This window comes from Fragaria vesca, linkage group LG2 (genome assembly GCF_000184155.1).
Source record: "Fragaria vesca subsp. vesca linkage group LG2, FraVesHawaii_1.0, whole genome shotgun sequence".
In the NCBI taxonomy this organism is placed as follows: Eukaryota; Viridiplantae; Streptophyta; class Magnoliopsida; order Rosales; family Rosaceae; genus Fragaria; species Fragaria vesca.
In genome coordinates, this window is record NC_020492.1 from 7,051,590 (window position 1) to 7,067,299 (window position 15,710).

At 36.1% G+C, this 15,710-nt stretch overlaps 1 protein-coding gene across 1 annotated transcript in view; it reads left to right on the forward strand.

Annotated features, from left to right (window-relative positions):
* LOC101308035 (unconventional myosin-Va-like) overlaps positions 1-3,575 on the forward strand; it is a 13,091-nt gene extending 9,516 nt beyond the window's left edge. Inside the window, exons 27-39 of the mRNA XM_004289960.1 lie at positions 130-174; positions 262-345; positions 582-752; positions 919-1,059; positions 1,197-1,385; positions 1,660-1,785; positions 1,911-1,981; positions 2,065-2,164; positions 2,250-2,306; positions 2,666-2,722; positions 2,824-2,904; positions 3,012-3,094; positions 3,210-3,575. Of these exons, the coding sequence (XP_004290008.1) occupies positions 130-174; positions 262-345; positions 582-752; positions 919-1,059; positions 1,197-1,385; positions 1,660-1,785; positions 1,911-1,981; positions 2,065-2,164; positions 2,250-2,306; positions 2,666-2,722; positions 2,824-2,904; positions 3,012-3,094; positions 3,210-3,324 (1,320 nt within the window). The 3' untranslated portion in view covers positions 3,325-3,575. The remainder of the gene's footprint in view (positions 1-129; positions 175-261; positions 346-581; positions 753-918; positions 1,060-1,196; positions 1,386-1,659; positions 1,786-1,910; positions 1,982-2,064; positions 2,165-2,249; positions 2,307-2,665; positions 2,723-2,823; positions 2,905-3,011; positions 3,095-3,209) is intronic.
* The last annotated feature ends 12,135 nt before the right edge of the window (positions 3,576-15,710 follow it).

The following is a 15,710-nucleotide window of genomic DNA, read 5'->3' on the forward strand; positions in this document are numbered from 1 at the left end:
TACGTACGTCTCTCTCTCTCTCTCTCTCTCTCTCTCTCTCCTCCCTCCCTCCCTCCTCTCTCTCTCTCTCCCTCCCTCTCCCTCTCCTCTCATTCTTAACATTTATTTATTTATATATTTTTGTTGCAGAGGTTTGAAAATGGTCACCACACTGATGAAGAAGATGGAGCCAATGTAACTTTACTTTACTTTTCTTCGTTTCCTTTGCTATTCTTTTAGCTTTTTTGTATTTTCTGGCAGTTGACCAAGTTGTCTTTACAGGAATTACAAAGTGCAACACCTGTGAAGAAGTTCGGCACTGAAGCTGATAGCAAGTTGAGGAGATCTGTTGTTGAACGGCAACATGTATGTTAATAGTAACACAAGAATATTCACATCTGCACTTGCCCCTCCCCCCCTTCTTTTCTCGTTTGTCTTTCATTTTTTCTGGTCAGAGGTTAAAGTTCCACTAATACATATCCATATCTTGCCTTCCGGTTTAGACACGCCACCTGAGTGCATTGTGCACTGGCTGTGCCTTTTTCCTTTACTCTTGATCTTTCTTAGTAAGAACAACGCAATGACTTGTACTTTTTCCGCAGGAGAGTGTTGATGCCCTTATCAACTGTGTTGTGAAGAACATAGGATTCAGTCAGGGAAAGCCTGTTGCAGCTTTTACAATCTACAAATGTCTTCTCCAATGGAAATCTTTCGAGGCTGAAAGAACTAGTGTCTTTGATCGTCTCATCCAGATGATTGGTTCAGAAATTGAGGTACCTGAGTTAATCTATGTGTTATTATAGGAAGTGAAATCTGAACTGAAATGTGATATTCAGATCAATGTTCTTGATTTGTACTTATGATATAAACCTGAAGACTAAAGTGTTCGTAAAATGTCTTAACGTAACAACACCGGCCATATGTCTTTATTGATTTCAGAACCAAGACAACAATGAACACATGGCTTACTGGTTATCAAATACTTCAGCATTATTATTCTTGCTCCAACGAAGTCTGAAGGCTGCCGGTACAATTTCACAGCGGAAACCTCCAACATCTCTCTTTGGGAGGATGACCATGGTATCAAAAAAAAAAAAATCAGTATATTGTTTCTCTTTGTTTTTTTTTTCCTGTTCTTGATTTTTGTTGAGATACATTACTATATCAAACTTATCACAGATCTCCCTGTAGTCCTTAATATGGTTATCTAATTGTAGGGTTTTCGCTCATCCCCTTCTTCTGCAAATCTTCCTGCACCTGCACTTGATGTAGTACGCCAAGTGGAGGCTAAGTACCCGGCATTACTTTTTAAGCAGCAGCTTACAGCCTATGTGGAGAAAATATACGGCATACTTCGAGACAACTTGAAAAAGGAGCTATCATCATTGCTTTCTTTATGTATCCAGGTATGCTGAATTACACACACACTCACATCTCTATATCTGATTGGGATAAAGGCCTTAATCCTGCCAAAGGGGGATGTGGCTGTGATACCATCTTCCAATACCGATTCATGTGATTGAATTATGCGAGTTTTGACAGTTGAATCTCCTCTTTACTTTTGTAATCATAGTTGTCAGTCTCTTGAAGCTCCTTTGTCCTGGCCTTTGTTTTCTTTTGTCTTATTCACATTGATTTTTTTTGTTTTGTTTTGTTTTGTGTGCTACATTGATGGTCCAGGCGCCAAGAACAGCAAAGGGTGTACTACGATCTGGGAAGTCCTTTGGTAAAGATTCTCCTGCCAGTCACTGGCAGAGCATTATTGATAGCCTCAGCACATTCCTTAGCACCTTGAAAGAAAATTTTGTAAGAAATTTATAGTACTTTTGTTTGACAGTACTTTGTCAACTTTGGATAATGCCACTATCTCAATCTGGTCTTATTTTTTTCTTTGGCTTGAATTATAAAAGTGATTGGTTTTGGGGTTTCAGGTGCCTCCTATTCTTGTCAAGGAGATCTACACTCAGACTTTCTCATATATTAATGTTCAACTCTTTAATAGGTAGTTACTTGTCTCTTCTTTGTTATTGTGTCACTTATGCTGAAATATTGTTCAACCATACTGATCATGCTTCACTTTTGCAGTCTTCTTCTGCGCCGTGAATGCTGTACATTCAGCAATGGGGAGTATGTGAAATCTGGATTGGCCGAGTTGGAGCTATGGTGTTGCCAAGCCAAAGAAGAGGTCTTTTTCCGTTCTTTAACTTAAGAATATGCACTGATCCTTGGTGTTTTTCTGACTTTCATGGCTCCATCTCTTTGGATTGCAGTATGCAGGCTCATCTTGGGATGAACTTAAGCACATAAGACAAGCTGTTGGTTTCCTGGTATGATTTATTTTTTGTTAATACACACACACACACATTTATGTGTGTGTTAAATTGAGGTCAATTTAGTTATTTGTGATCTGATACATATACCAATTAGCTAATGCAGCTAAGTCCTTGTTTCTCATGGACGATACAGCAATCTGTCAGTTTTAGCTGCTTGTTTATTAGTTGAAAGAAAGTAGCAGAAATGTCATTCATTTAGAGACTTGCATTGGAATATTAGTCCTGTATCTAGTAGTGTTTTACTGACCTCCATAATTTGGGGTCGTTCTGTCTGTCTCTCTCACACTCGCTAGACCCGAGTATAAATCTATCGCTATAAAGCTGAGTTGATATTGATTTACGTTGATTAACAGGTCATTCATCAGAAGTACAGGATTTCTTATGATGAAATTACAAATGATCTGTGTCCTGTGAGTCTCTGTCTCTCTCCCTCTCCAGCTTATTTCTCCATATTTCTCTTCCTCCGTTTTTCTCACAAATATCAATTCGATGACTTGGCTTGTTTTTTCAGATCCTGAGTGTTCAGCAACTTTATAGAATATGCACTCTTTACTTTGATGACAACTATAATACCCGAAGTGTCTCTCCAGATGTAAGTTTGTTTTTGGATTATGATGATACCTCCTTAGTTGCAGTCATTAGATGCATATAGTTCAGTGAATCTGGGTCTTACCAGTGGTTGCTTTTATCATGTTACAGGTAATATCCAGTATGAGAGTACTCATGACTGAGGACTCTAACAATGCTGTCAGCAACTCATTTTTGTTGGATGATAATTCTAGGTAGGGATCTCTTCTATCATTAATATGCTCTCGCTGATGGATATATGTTTTACTGTAAATGACTTTTTCATCCCAATTTTAGTTACTGGTTATTAAAACATGCTTCTTTATACAGCATCCCTTTCTCGGTTGAAGACCTCTCTACTTCCCTTCAAGAGAAGGATTTCACCGATGTTAAGCCAGCAGACGAACTTCTTGAGAATCCGGCCTTCGAATTTTTACACGAGTAAGGCTAAGGAAGCTCAAGCATGATTTTTTATTTTTTTTCACAAGTTAGGTGGTAGATCAAATTATATTGCATTTGTTGTTGTAAATCTTGTTCTTTTCTTCGCCTTTAAGCCGTTTTATATCCATGCCCCTTCTGTTTATTCTTTCATTGTGGCATTCAAATTGTATAGTCCTCATCATTATAAGGGGCGACAATACGTAGAAGTGGGTGTGTATTTTTTTTTTCTTTTCCCTGTCTTGTTTTGTCTGCCATTCTGCGCAGCAAGATACAGGAAGTCCAGTAGACAGATGTCATGTGGTAGCTGAGCTATTGCTCTCCACCAATTTTCATTGTACAAAAGAAGTATATATACAGCATAAATATATGATTTTTTGATGTTTTGGCCTCAGATTCTGAAGTGTGAAATCTCATTCAACTTTTTGCTGAAAAAGATCATCAAAAAATCACTTCTCAAGCCCGTTACCCATTTAACTTGTGGCATGCCTAGGAGGCTAGGACTGAAACCCTAAATCTGAGGCTGTAGTCTCCTTACAAATGCAAACTAAGGCTTGCAGTGTAGTGTTGTTTCCTTGTTTGCAAAAGAGAATTTGAAATTGCGGAAATGCCATTTGTAATGCAAGAAAGTGTTCTGTGGGTTGAGCGTGTAAATACTTCAATGTCTATCCTGCAAGCCATAAATCGTCTTGACAGCATATGATCAAATGATCAGTGCATATGAGAAAGGGTTTATGACTGAAATGTTATGTAACATGAATAATCTTAACGCATATGAGAAAGGCTTTTTGACCAAATTAGACCAGCATTCTGTCAGTCTATCTAAGGCCATCTCCAATGGAGGGTTAAGGGCTTGATATAGCCCAAATTTTGAACAAAACCAACTCTATTGGGAGGCTATGTTATACAAAAAATGGGTTTTAAAGGGCTATAGTGCCAAGAGTTAGGCTACATTTAGCTTTTCATTTAGTTTTTTGCATAGCAGTTGTCAAAGGAACGTGGACTCCATAAGTGCCAACCTAATTTTCTCAATTAAACATATCAATGGCTGAGATTAAGGAAGGGTGAGGTCAGCATGACGATGTTAAAATCTATAACCCTTACGGTTGGAGATGGTCAAAATTATAACCCTCACTTTTCATGTAAATAGTAATTTTCAGGGGCCAAAATTTAGCCTGGGGTCTATTTTAGCCCCTTTCCATTAGAGATGACCTAAATAGTGCAATGACAGAACTATGGAGATGATGAAGAAAGATAGTGATGTTCCAGAATCCAGAGGCCTATTATTTGATCAGGGTTTACACTTCTAAATAAGAAATGGCAAAACTATGGACATTCATAGTCTGCAATAGTGGAAACACTATTTAGATCGATCATAGTCGTCTGGAACATCACTATCATCATCCTCATTCTTACTCTCCAGTTCATTCCGCCAAATTCTATGTCCAACAAGTTGATAAACTAGATATTATGCAATGAAATAGATGATCATGCTGCTATAAATTCTGGCAATATTGACTCCCTAAACAATAATTGAATGAGGACATGCATAGTACAATTGAAAATCAAAGCAAAATTGATTTTGGAGTATGAACAGAAATTCTATTGCCTTGCCATGAGGAATTCACATGGGACAGTTCAAGTTCCTTCACATATTTCACAAGGAGCTGCTTCACCATTCCCTTCTCAACCACAAGAAATTCCCCAAGTCCCTCATGCATTAGGGTCTGGACCAAACTATAATTTTAGGACCCCTACTGGACCACCCTTGAGCTTAACCCCTAAATTTCAAACCAGTACAACTGTACTCCAAAATTATTCATCAACTTCATATACAGCTTGCAGAATTAGTCTCATTGCAAACTGGGATTGGACCCTATCCACATATATGTCAAATTTGATCCATGTGGTATTCCTGAACGTTCACCTGGCCAAACCAATTGAAACACTGTGGTATTGGTCCATTGTAACTGCTTCAGGTCCCCTCAAAACTTGATCATCTAATCTCTCCTCTTGCCACTTGGAAATTAGACAAAAACCACAACATCATGTTAAGCATGTAACAAAAATCCCATCTGGTAATGTTGGGTCCATTTTTCAGGCTGCTACATCCAAATTTAACTATATTTAGGCCAAGAATTATGTTCCATAGTACAGAAATATCTTCTCCATCATAAGAAAAGTCTCGTCTCGTGTGTCATCTTATTAGAATGAGTAGCCGATTTAGAAACTTCAGTTTCCGGAGACACGATTAAGACATGAAATGCATGCGTGTTCTGATCGATATACTGGCATACAGCATACTTACAGCGTAAGGTAGTCTTTATCAGGTTTCTATGAACATTATATTATGCATCACAGTCCTGCTGAAAGTTTTAGATGTGAAGCTCTTTCATGCCTCACCGGAAAATTCTACCGGGGCGCAGTTGACTATCCGTGCTCCCCCCACTAACTAGACAGTGATATCTATTATTACGTGGCTACTGCATAACAAGCAAATTACAAGATCACTTTGCAATCATTGAGCAGAAACGGGCCAAAATATGCAAATTAACAAGCCCTATATTGCTATATACACCTAAACCTTAATCTGTCTCCAAATTTGATTAGAGCCTTTGACCCAATATATAACACAAATTCATGCTTCGAATCAAACAAAAAGGAAGAAACTAGGCAGCCGCTGTAATCAATCATTGTCATGGCATTCGCAATCATGTATAATATACCCTAAATTTGTCTTACTAGGGGATGAAGATGATGGGGATTTAGTTGGAGGAGTCCAAGCAAGTCACTTTCTTTATCACATGGCACATCAAGTGCATCCAAGTTGAACCTCTAGTTATAGATCATGAGATCATCTCTCTGATATGATCTTATCGTATTTGTCTCAAGTTTAGATCATACATGTATCAGAGTTTGTGGACATGATCGATTCAAAGTGTTTTGAGTAAGGCTAGGGGAGAAGTTCTTATCATGTATAGTACCAGAGAAAGAGCAAAGATAGAGCAGTCCACCTTCATTTCGATCAAATTAGTACTGCTGCCCTAATGATACATAGTGGTCTCAAAAACCCCAACCACTGGATTGGTGAAGTACTTCTTCATTTTATGTGTCTTGTGATCGATTACGTGTAAGTTCGAATCGAATAGGGCTAAATTGGGAGAAATTATTGGCTCCGGTGGTAGAACACTTCACTCTCGATCATCACTTTTATGAAAACTCTTTTGCCCTATACTCAGGTGAACAAAAACTTCACACCTGTTTCTTACTGTTATACAAGTAAATGGCTCCGATTACTTATTAGCACGATAAGCTTCTAAAGACTGATCGATCGACTCAAACCATGTTTCGGCATCGACTACTCAATTAGTTTAGTGATATATCGTAAAGAAAAATGGTTTGCCGGCCTTAGCTACCTGCATCGCACATCACAACAAACTTAGAGCAGAAAAAACAGAAAATCCAAATGTATTGATTGGTTTCAGTCAATGCTGCAGCTCTGATTCTATCTTAGTATAATGAACAATCATATGGAGATTATAGTTGGTCAAGAAAATCAAAGATTATAGGTGTGAGACGGGTGGGATTATGATGATCATGCATCTGTTGCACATGATAGTTTGGTAAATGGAGTTTCAAGAGGCTAATTAAAATCTGATTTGACTAATTTCTCACTAACGGTCTAATTGAAGTCTTATTATTCCTAAGGTGGTAGTTATAAACTTATAATCGGCTGTTCCATGTGGTTTCATGTGTTTTCAAGAATCCAGATCTCTCTGGTCAAACCTCCATCACCATTAATCCATGACGTAATGCTAATCCATCTCTATCGCTAATTAATCGCTCTTATCGTTAATGCTCACGTTCTTGTTTCCTCTCTGGTAAACCTAGCCGTGGCTCTGCTCATGTTCTTAATCAATTAACTAATCACAAGTCCTAAGCTAGTTGAGAAATAAGTAATGTTGTTGGTTATAATATATAAGCTTAAGCAGTTAATGTAGTTACGAAGTTAGTTAATTAACATGAAAGCTTAATAAACTAATGGAAGCTAGTGAACTTAAAACGATCCCTTTCAAATCAGGACCAAGATATATTCACATACAGACTATTGCCGACTTCATGATCTTCTTCTCGTTTGGATGATTTAATTTGAAAGGTACTCAGAGGTGGACCAGCTTGCCGACTTATCTTCATAAGAATCAATTTGTATAACTTAGTAGTTATCAGTATTAATTCGGGTGTTTAATTTTACATTGTAAATTTTCTTTGAAAAAAAGGAAGAAGAAGAAGAAACTGGGAGATGAAATTCGAAACCCTAGCTAGCTTCTTCCAATTCTTTCCTGATATATTCTAACCTAACCCTAGCTAGCTAGCTGGTATTCAGTTCTCTTTTATTTGAATCAGTCTTCGTTCGATTAGGGACGACAATACCTAGCTAGCTTGTTCTTCATCAAGAATAATCGAGGGGAAATTAAAAAGCGTACGTATTAGTTGCAGAATATGGTTTGGAAATATTAAACAAATGGTTGACTTTTGCATGAGCCCAATAGTGTCTTTATCTTCTGGTATTTTTTAAGAGTTGACTTTCTAAATAAGGAAACTATTGGGGTCATTACCCAGTTGCCCAGAATAGTTATTAGGATCATGGGTCACATCACATGGAATGAAAATGCGTAGCCGCTAAACCCTAGCTAGTTAAGTTAGGGCATTGATATTTTGGACGGTCGGGATAATTTTGAAGCGACGATCATACTCCATGTAATTCAACGCCGGTCGACACAGTCCAGGCCGGCCGGCCTCAGATAATGCCGGCCTCTTATGTGGAGTGGAGTGGAGAGCTGTGCGTGCTGCTTATACCCATGCCAGGCATGAAGCATGAAACATTCATAAAGAGAAATTAAATTTTAAACGTCTCCTCTACATTCGAGACACTAACATCGATAGTATTTCATTTTTGTTAATTGATATCATCATCGATACTGCTAATTTGTTCTTTAAATTTACTTGTATATGTAATATTATTTGCGAGGACCAACTTAATTTGTTATTCATGTTTGTGCTACTTTAGGTTGCTACAAAATCATTCAAGTTATTTTACTCCGAGCAGGAGGGTTAGCTAAAGTTCTCGGACTTTTAAGTGTGGTCGTGAATATCAACTAAATCATTAGAAATATTTTGTTGTTCATTCATGTTAGAGCTACCGATATACGTCATTTTCAAGATTCCGATATTATTTAGTTTAACTTGAGTTGTTAAGAGCTTCTATATCCTAATTATTTTGTAAGTTTTAACTTTGATCGTTTATAATACGTTGTAGTTGTGAAATTTATTCGTAATGTTTATTCATGACCATAAAACAGATATTGAACGATCCTGGTAAATGTGAACGAAATATATATAACTAGAGGGAGGATCTAAAGATGACCTCATTATTTTAAGAATTCGAGGATTTCTACTATTTTACATTAGTAGATGACTTCATTTAACGATCTCAACCGTTGATCCTCTAGATTCATATGCAAGAAACATGTCTACAAAATTTCAATTAATTTCATAACTATTTGGTCATTCAAATTGACGTAAACAATCGTAGACTGTTAGATAAAATTAAACGAATATTGTATAATCAAATGGTTAAACGTTTTTTATTTTGGTTAATTTTGTGTAAGATTTATATATGGGTAAGTAACTAGAAAATATGTGACTTTGATTGTCAAAATATATATTATATCTAAAAACATCTTTATTTTTAAAGTTTAAGAATCTCCTCTAGATCCGGACTATATATATAACTATGTTCGAACTCTATATATATATAGATGTAAGTATATAACTATATTGACCGAATTGAATCAATTGATCATGCATGTGTGGATCGAATCGCACTGGTTGTATCTACCAAGCTTTGGAAGAACCGAAGAGCTACAATATGAGAGAGTGCAGACGTGAATGGACGATGAGTTTACGTGTATACATGCATGAATCTGTTGCACCTAAAATAGCCACGTAGTTAACAACATGCATATCATTGAACTTCGAACTACCTTAGCTAGTTCTGCAACCAACCAACTTCGTTTCTCGAGAACTACCTTGAGATTCTGACAGAAAATTCGATTCCCTCCTTTGTAATTCTTCCTCATCCTCGATCTGATGCTCTGCCCAGTCTTCTTCCATCAACTCAATTGTTTAAGACTACTATACTGTATTGGGAAATAGACCAATTAGTTAATTTAGAATAATACACATGTCTCAATTATATGATCGATTCCAAGAGGAGAAAAGCCGTTTTAGTTGCTAGGTATTTTAGTGCATATATATGTGCATTGCATGATCTCACTCACCTAGCTAGCTTCTGATTTCATACTCCTTTTACTATTTGCTAAGGCACATGTAAGCATATGCATGGTTAAATCATAATTTGACCAAATCAAAATTTACATTTTAATTTCAGTTATGTTGTACTATTCTCACATGTATGTCAATTTTACCTCATATAATAATTAAGCATGCATTAGTTAATTTCATGATAACAATATGATAATAATTAACCAAAAAAACAAAAGAAAAATAAAATCACAATTAGTATACGAAGTATATATACCAATGTAGGAAGGATAATTACTTATTATCTATTACATAATAATTAACTTGAATAATTTGAATTTGATATAAAACTTGATGTGGATGGGTGGCCTAGAAAACACATTCAAAGTTTCAAACACATCGTGCATTATGATCTACCACATATTCGCCGCTTGTTTTATATACTAATCAGTCACTCACTCTCACTCACTCACACTGACTTGGGAGACTAAATCTATGTGTGGATTTTGAGGCCGGGTTTGTGGTATAACAATAAAAGGGGGCGGCACCTAGAATAAAGAGAATGCCAAATTGAAAATTCACATCAAAATTGATAGTTTATAAATTGCTTAAAACATAGAGAAGTCCAATGCCACATGCAATGCTATGGTTGCGCCAGGTGCAATGACCCTAACATGGTATCTAGATGACTAATTAGCTTCATAACTTGATCCATAATTCATTCAACTGTTTTACCGACCCTCATCAACCGAAATTAATAAAATCAAATCATTTTTCGTATAGTTTATGTTTTTAATTTTGATTTCTAGGGTGAAGAAACAAGGAGATCACACCCGGGATTAATGAGGTCACCCACATTCTAAGCTCAATAATTCAATTTAAACAAACACATAGAGACCATGTTCGATTCTCAAACCATGTGATTAAACAAAATGCTTATTATTTTGGGAAATTGGGATCCTAGCTTACCAACAAGTGACCACTATTTTGATCAGCGTAATCCATAGTTTAGGGCATAATTCTAATATTATTAAACCCTTCTCAATGGTGTTCATACCAAAATTGGTTAGCACATGCTACACACTAATCCTTTGTTTGTTCTCCTCCTAGCTAGCTACAATGATCTAAAAGCTAATATTTGGGGTTTTTTTAGAATTAAAGTGCTACTAAGAAGTGGAAACAGCCTAGTTCTTCAATTAAAGCTTATGGGGTTATACCTAACAGTGTATTTAGTATGTGTAACTACTATTGGCCTTTATTGGGTATGTTTAGTTAACAATATTAATTGTAAAAGATTACATAATAAGATACCATAGCTACTCTCAGTATGTGTATATGGCCCAGTACCATTCGATCTGCTGGCATAAGTCTCTTTTTATAAGTAGGAAGTCATGAGTTTGACTTAAAACAGACTCGTTATAATATCTGAGTTGTTTAACTGCTAAAAAATATGTATATTTGCATGTAGCTACTTTCCTCTAGAATCCTCATTTCCCCGGCCTCAAGTTTTTCTAAGTTGACCATTCAAAGAAGATTTTGAGAAAAAGAAAATCAAAAGCAACAATTATGTATATAAACTTGTCCTCATTGTGCCCCATGTTAAAACAAGATTTAGGAATCGTATGAATCTATAAAAATGAACTTAACAACATGCAATTTAATGTAAAATAGCTACTCTTCCCATTTAATGCATTTGCTAATACGTTTGACTGAATAGAATGTCATGAATTTTGGCCTTGACCAGAATACTAAACAAAATATTAAGTACTAGCTAATTACTTGGTACCAAATTTATGCAATACCATAAATTATGTAATACTAAGATTCTATGTTTGCATTTTATGTGTAAAACATATCCAAACACATGGAAGATATATTCCTTCTAGAATTAATCTAATAAGTTTTTTTTTTCTTTAATATTGCTTGAATATTGGTGAGGAATTTAGTGAATCGAACCACATGAAAGAAGAGCAAGGAGAAGGTTTTTGAAACGAAGATCTTTCGAAATCTTTCTAATGTTCTTATGCGAGTGTATAGATATTGATTCAGATTTTCTTTGTTTCATTTCATTGTGCATGTCATGTGAGCCTTTGATGCTCTCCTAATTATGCATTTCACATCATCAACGGCTTGGGATTAAAATTATGTGTTAGGAAGCATTTGGAACCGTGGATTTGATTATGAGGCATTTTAATTTTGAGGTAGGGGGTTCGCCCTAACGTTGTTTTAATGATTGGGAGGGTCGGGGCAAGTTGATTATCATTCTCTTTTCTTTTTTTTTTTTACCAAACAATCATTGAGAGCTTTAATTTTGTAGTTGTGAGTGAAATGAGTGTATGAATGGAGATTGATACTATCATATATACTTATAAATATTGAATCTCTTGTAATATCTTTCATTCTTTTGGAGTTTTGGGGTCCTTGCATAATCATTAATTAGACCTAACCCTACAATTAAATTTCTATATGCATATATTCCCTTTCATCAATTCATAAAAAGGAAATATTGTACTTGTTTATTTCTTTCCTTCTTCTTGACCAACAAAGAAGTTCTGTAGAAGATGATGATGATCGGAACTTTTGCAGCATGGAAATCAAGAGGAAGAATCCCCATGATACAAAGATCGTAGAAAGAAAAGAAAACGAACTAGTCGTATATATGTCCAACCAATTTACAGCCCTAAATAGAAAACATAGTAACATACTCAACAAATATGTCGAACTTTTTTTCTTTTTGTCTTTTCGAAACGTAGAATTATACAGAACATTCTTGTTTACGAGTTTACTGTCTACTCGAGCTCCAAGATCAATTCCAACGCCAGCTGCTACACTTCTGTTTATTATTACCCTCTAATCCAAGTGTGCATCATGCTCTCCACTTGTACTATCCACCGCCATTTCCATTCTCCAAATCACCTTTCTGCTTGGCGATGATCGATTATAAGCTGTGGCATATATAAACGTACTCAGCTTCCTTAGCAAGTCTAGTTAATTAAGCTTAAACTAAACAAACAAACTTGGAAGCCAGTGGTATGATTTCGCTTTTCTTCCAAGCACTTTTCTTTACGCGTGACTATTTTAACAAGCTATAAAGCACTAACTAATCATCGATCAACTAAAGAAAGATATTATTCCTTCAATTTCCCTAATATTCAAACTCGGTTGCCCTAGCTATCTCTTCCTTCTCAGCAACTGTGGTGCCGTCCATGGAAATATTAAACCTGCTAGCTTTGCCAAGCTCATGCATGCACATATCGATGGAAGACAACAAACCCTCGCTAACACCAATGTAGCTACGATCTTTCTATGAAGGAAGAGGAGGAAAAGGCAGGCATGAATAGAGTAAGATGGAGCTAGAAAACAATTCCGCCCCATCATTCTAAAAGTAGAAAGGAATACGAGTCCTACCTAAGCTGGCAGACTGGCAGTGGAGCATCGCAAGGCTGTTAGATCATAGCTAGGGGATAACAAAGAAACACACATCCCTATCATCATATCAAATTCTATCATATTATCATGCATGGGATATGAGATTATGTATATATCCCTTTTGTATGTTTGCATTTGGAGCTTTCAGCTTTGCTGCTTTCCCAATTTAAAATGGCAAATAGGCCCGGTTTCTGCAGTAGTAACTTGGAATAGAGTTGGGATGCTGGTGGTGGTGGTGATGAAACTACTCATTCACATTGATTTCGAGGTGATTTCGAAGCCAGTCCGGGATATAATATATGCAGAAAACCCTAGAAAGGCCAAGCCTTCTATCTATCTCTTTCGTGAAAAGCAGAGATCTTTGTGAATTCTAGGTTTCAGGCACATGCTTTCCTCTCCTCCCCATGAAGCTAGTGTTCGATGTTTTCACATTGATCGTATCAGACTAATGAGCTAGCTAATTAAGCTCAAAGTGGAGTGAGTGAGTGGTGCGGGGTAGACCATCAAGTTTTCCCAACTCAAATGCATTGCCCGCAAAGTTGTACTTTAACACAGCTAACCCAACTAGCAGCTATATATTTGATATTTCACAGAAATCCTAACCCTAGATTTGATCACAGTCGTAATCTAAGTTCGCTCGAACGGTTTAAATTAATTTTGTGGAAATATCCTATATATCTGACTACTATCAAATTATTTTATTTAATAATCGAATTACTATCAAAATATTTTTGAAAATAGCATTTGCATACAAATATTTACCGATATATATACATATATATACATAATTATTGATAATCGCAAGGTGAATTCCGATTACTGAAATTCCATCAAAACTAAAATTACGAACTACGTACATAAAAAAAGAGGTTGAGAATATGATATTCAAGTCACATGTTATTAATTATTGAAAGGAAAATGTGATTGATTTTCTAAATTTAGTTTGAAAATTAATCTTCATTACGTGTTCTTAGAAATTTTATACAAGCAATGACATTTAATTTGAATGAAATGATCTATATATTTGACAAATCGATCAATGAATCATATAAACCGCGTACCTGCTAGATATAAGAACTTATATATATCAAGGAAAAGCTCAAAATTCACTTTCTAGCTCTCTAGCTTTAGTGATGGGATGCATGTGAAAATTACTTTGATTCAATTTTGTTACCGAAAGTAGATCCAACACATCATATTTTTTTTCTCAAACTTCCGCGTATGTACTATGATTCTCCTGATTCTACGAACGAATCTATAGATTTCATAATCTAGCTAAAATAGATTCGTGCTTTGAATCTAGCTAGCTGGCTAGTTAGGTGTTCATAAGATTTAATCTCCCAAAGGCATTAAGGGAAAAGGTAATCATTTTTTATCACTTAAAACGTACTCGACGAGTTCTATATTCATCGAGTATCTCACCTCCAATTCTCACTAGTATCCATAGTAAACTATTAACGATTAGTAATTAATTAAGGAGGTCAGCTCTTGTTGTCAATGTCATAGAGAGGTTGTTTTCGCATATATGCCCGTGGTTTTGGTATATAGTGCTTGAGGAGGTTGTTTCCGCTTGAGGTTGGTTATAAAAATGTATCGAAACATCTGAATTACGTCAGGTTACTGTTAAACCCTCTCGGTTCTTGTCCACTATTACGTTGGTGTTTAGGTAGGGATGTGAAAGGGAAATTTACGTCCACCACCACCGATATCTCCCATAATTTTTACATCTAGATTTTATTTTATAAAAGGTTTACATTTCCCAAAAAAATATATTAATGATCAGTATTGTGCTTACTACCTATAAATATATAATTTTTACTTTTTCTCCTAATAAAAGGTCGCCTTCAGTATGTGGCGGGGTGATCAAACAATTTATTATTCATTTCATGCGATCGCAATGTACACGCATTGTTATTGAAAAATAGAGAACATAATAGTTTTCTTCCCTTCTTTAATTAACATTATGCACACGTACTTCTTTAACATTATAACAATACCGGTGCAAGAAAGGATATATCATAATTAGACTTTTCAGATTATCAGACATAACTACATATGATATACAGTCTTTTCGAGATTTATTTGAAACAATTTCATCAACATCATGACAACCGGTTGTTAACAAGGACATCCGAGAAATGAAATCCCAACCTAGTAATAAAACGTGATCGAGCAGAGAAAAATCGAAGTTGCTCGACTACAAAAAATGTGTTGGACACGTGTGGGGCCAACAAGGATGCCAACCGTGGTGCGGCAACGGTTGGCGAGTATGGGCGTTGTGGGGCGGAACCAGCTTTACAATCGCGATCCCATGCAGGGAAGGGAGCCACCTTCTTCTTCTTCTTCTTCAGTTCTTCTTCAAAGGGGTCCAGTGGGCTGCGATGTGATCCCCCCAACGAGCCAACTTGCACTTCTCCTCCACGTGAGAACCTCCGGCTACTGTCCTAGTCAGCACCACTAATTGCCACATAGATCAACCTAAAACAGATATTTTTCTTTTTTTTACAAATTAATGTAAATTGGAGGGGATTTGCAAATGGTCCGTGGGCCAATTATATCAGTTTTGGGATAACTTGTCACTATCACATTATCCTAATTCCCTTCTTATGCTTATATGAGATTTTTTTTTTTTTTTTTTTT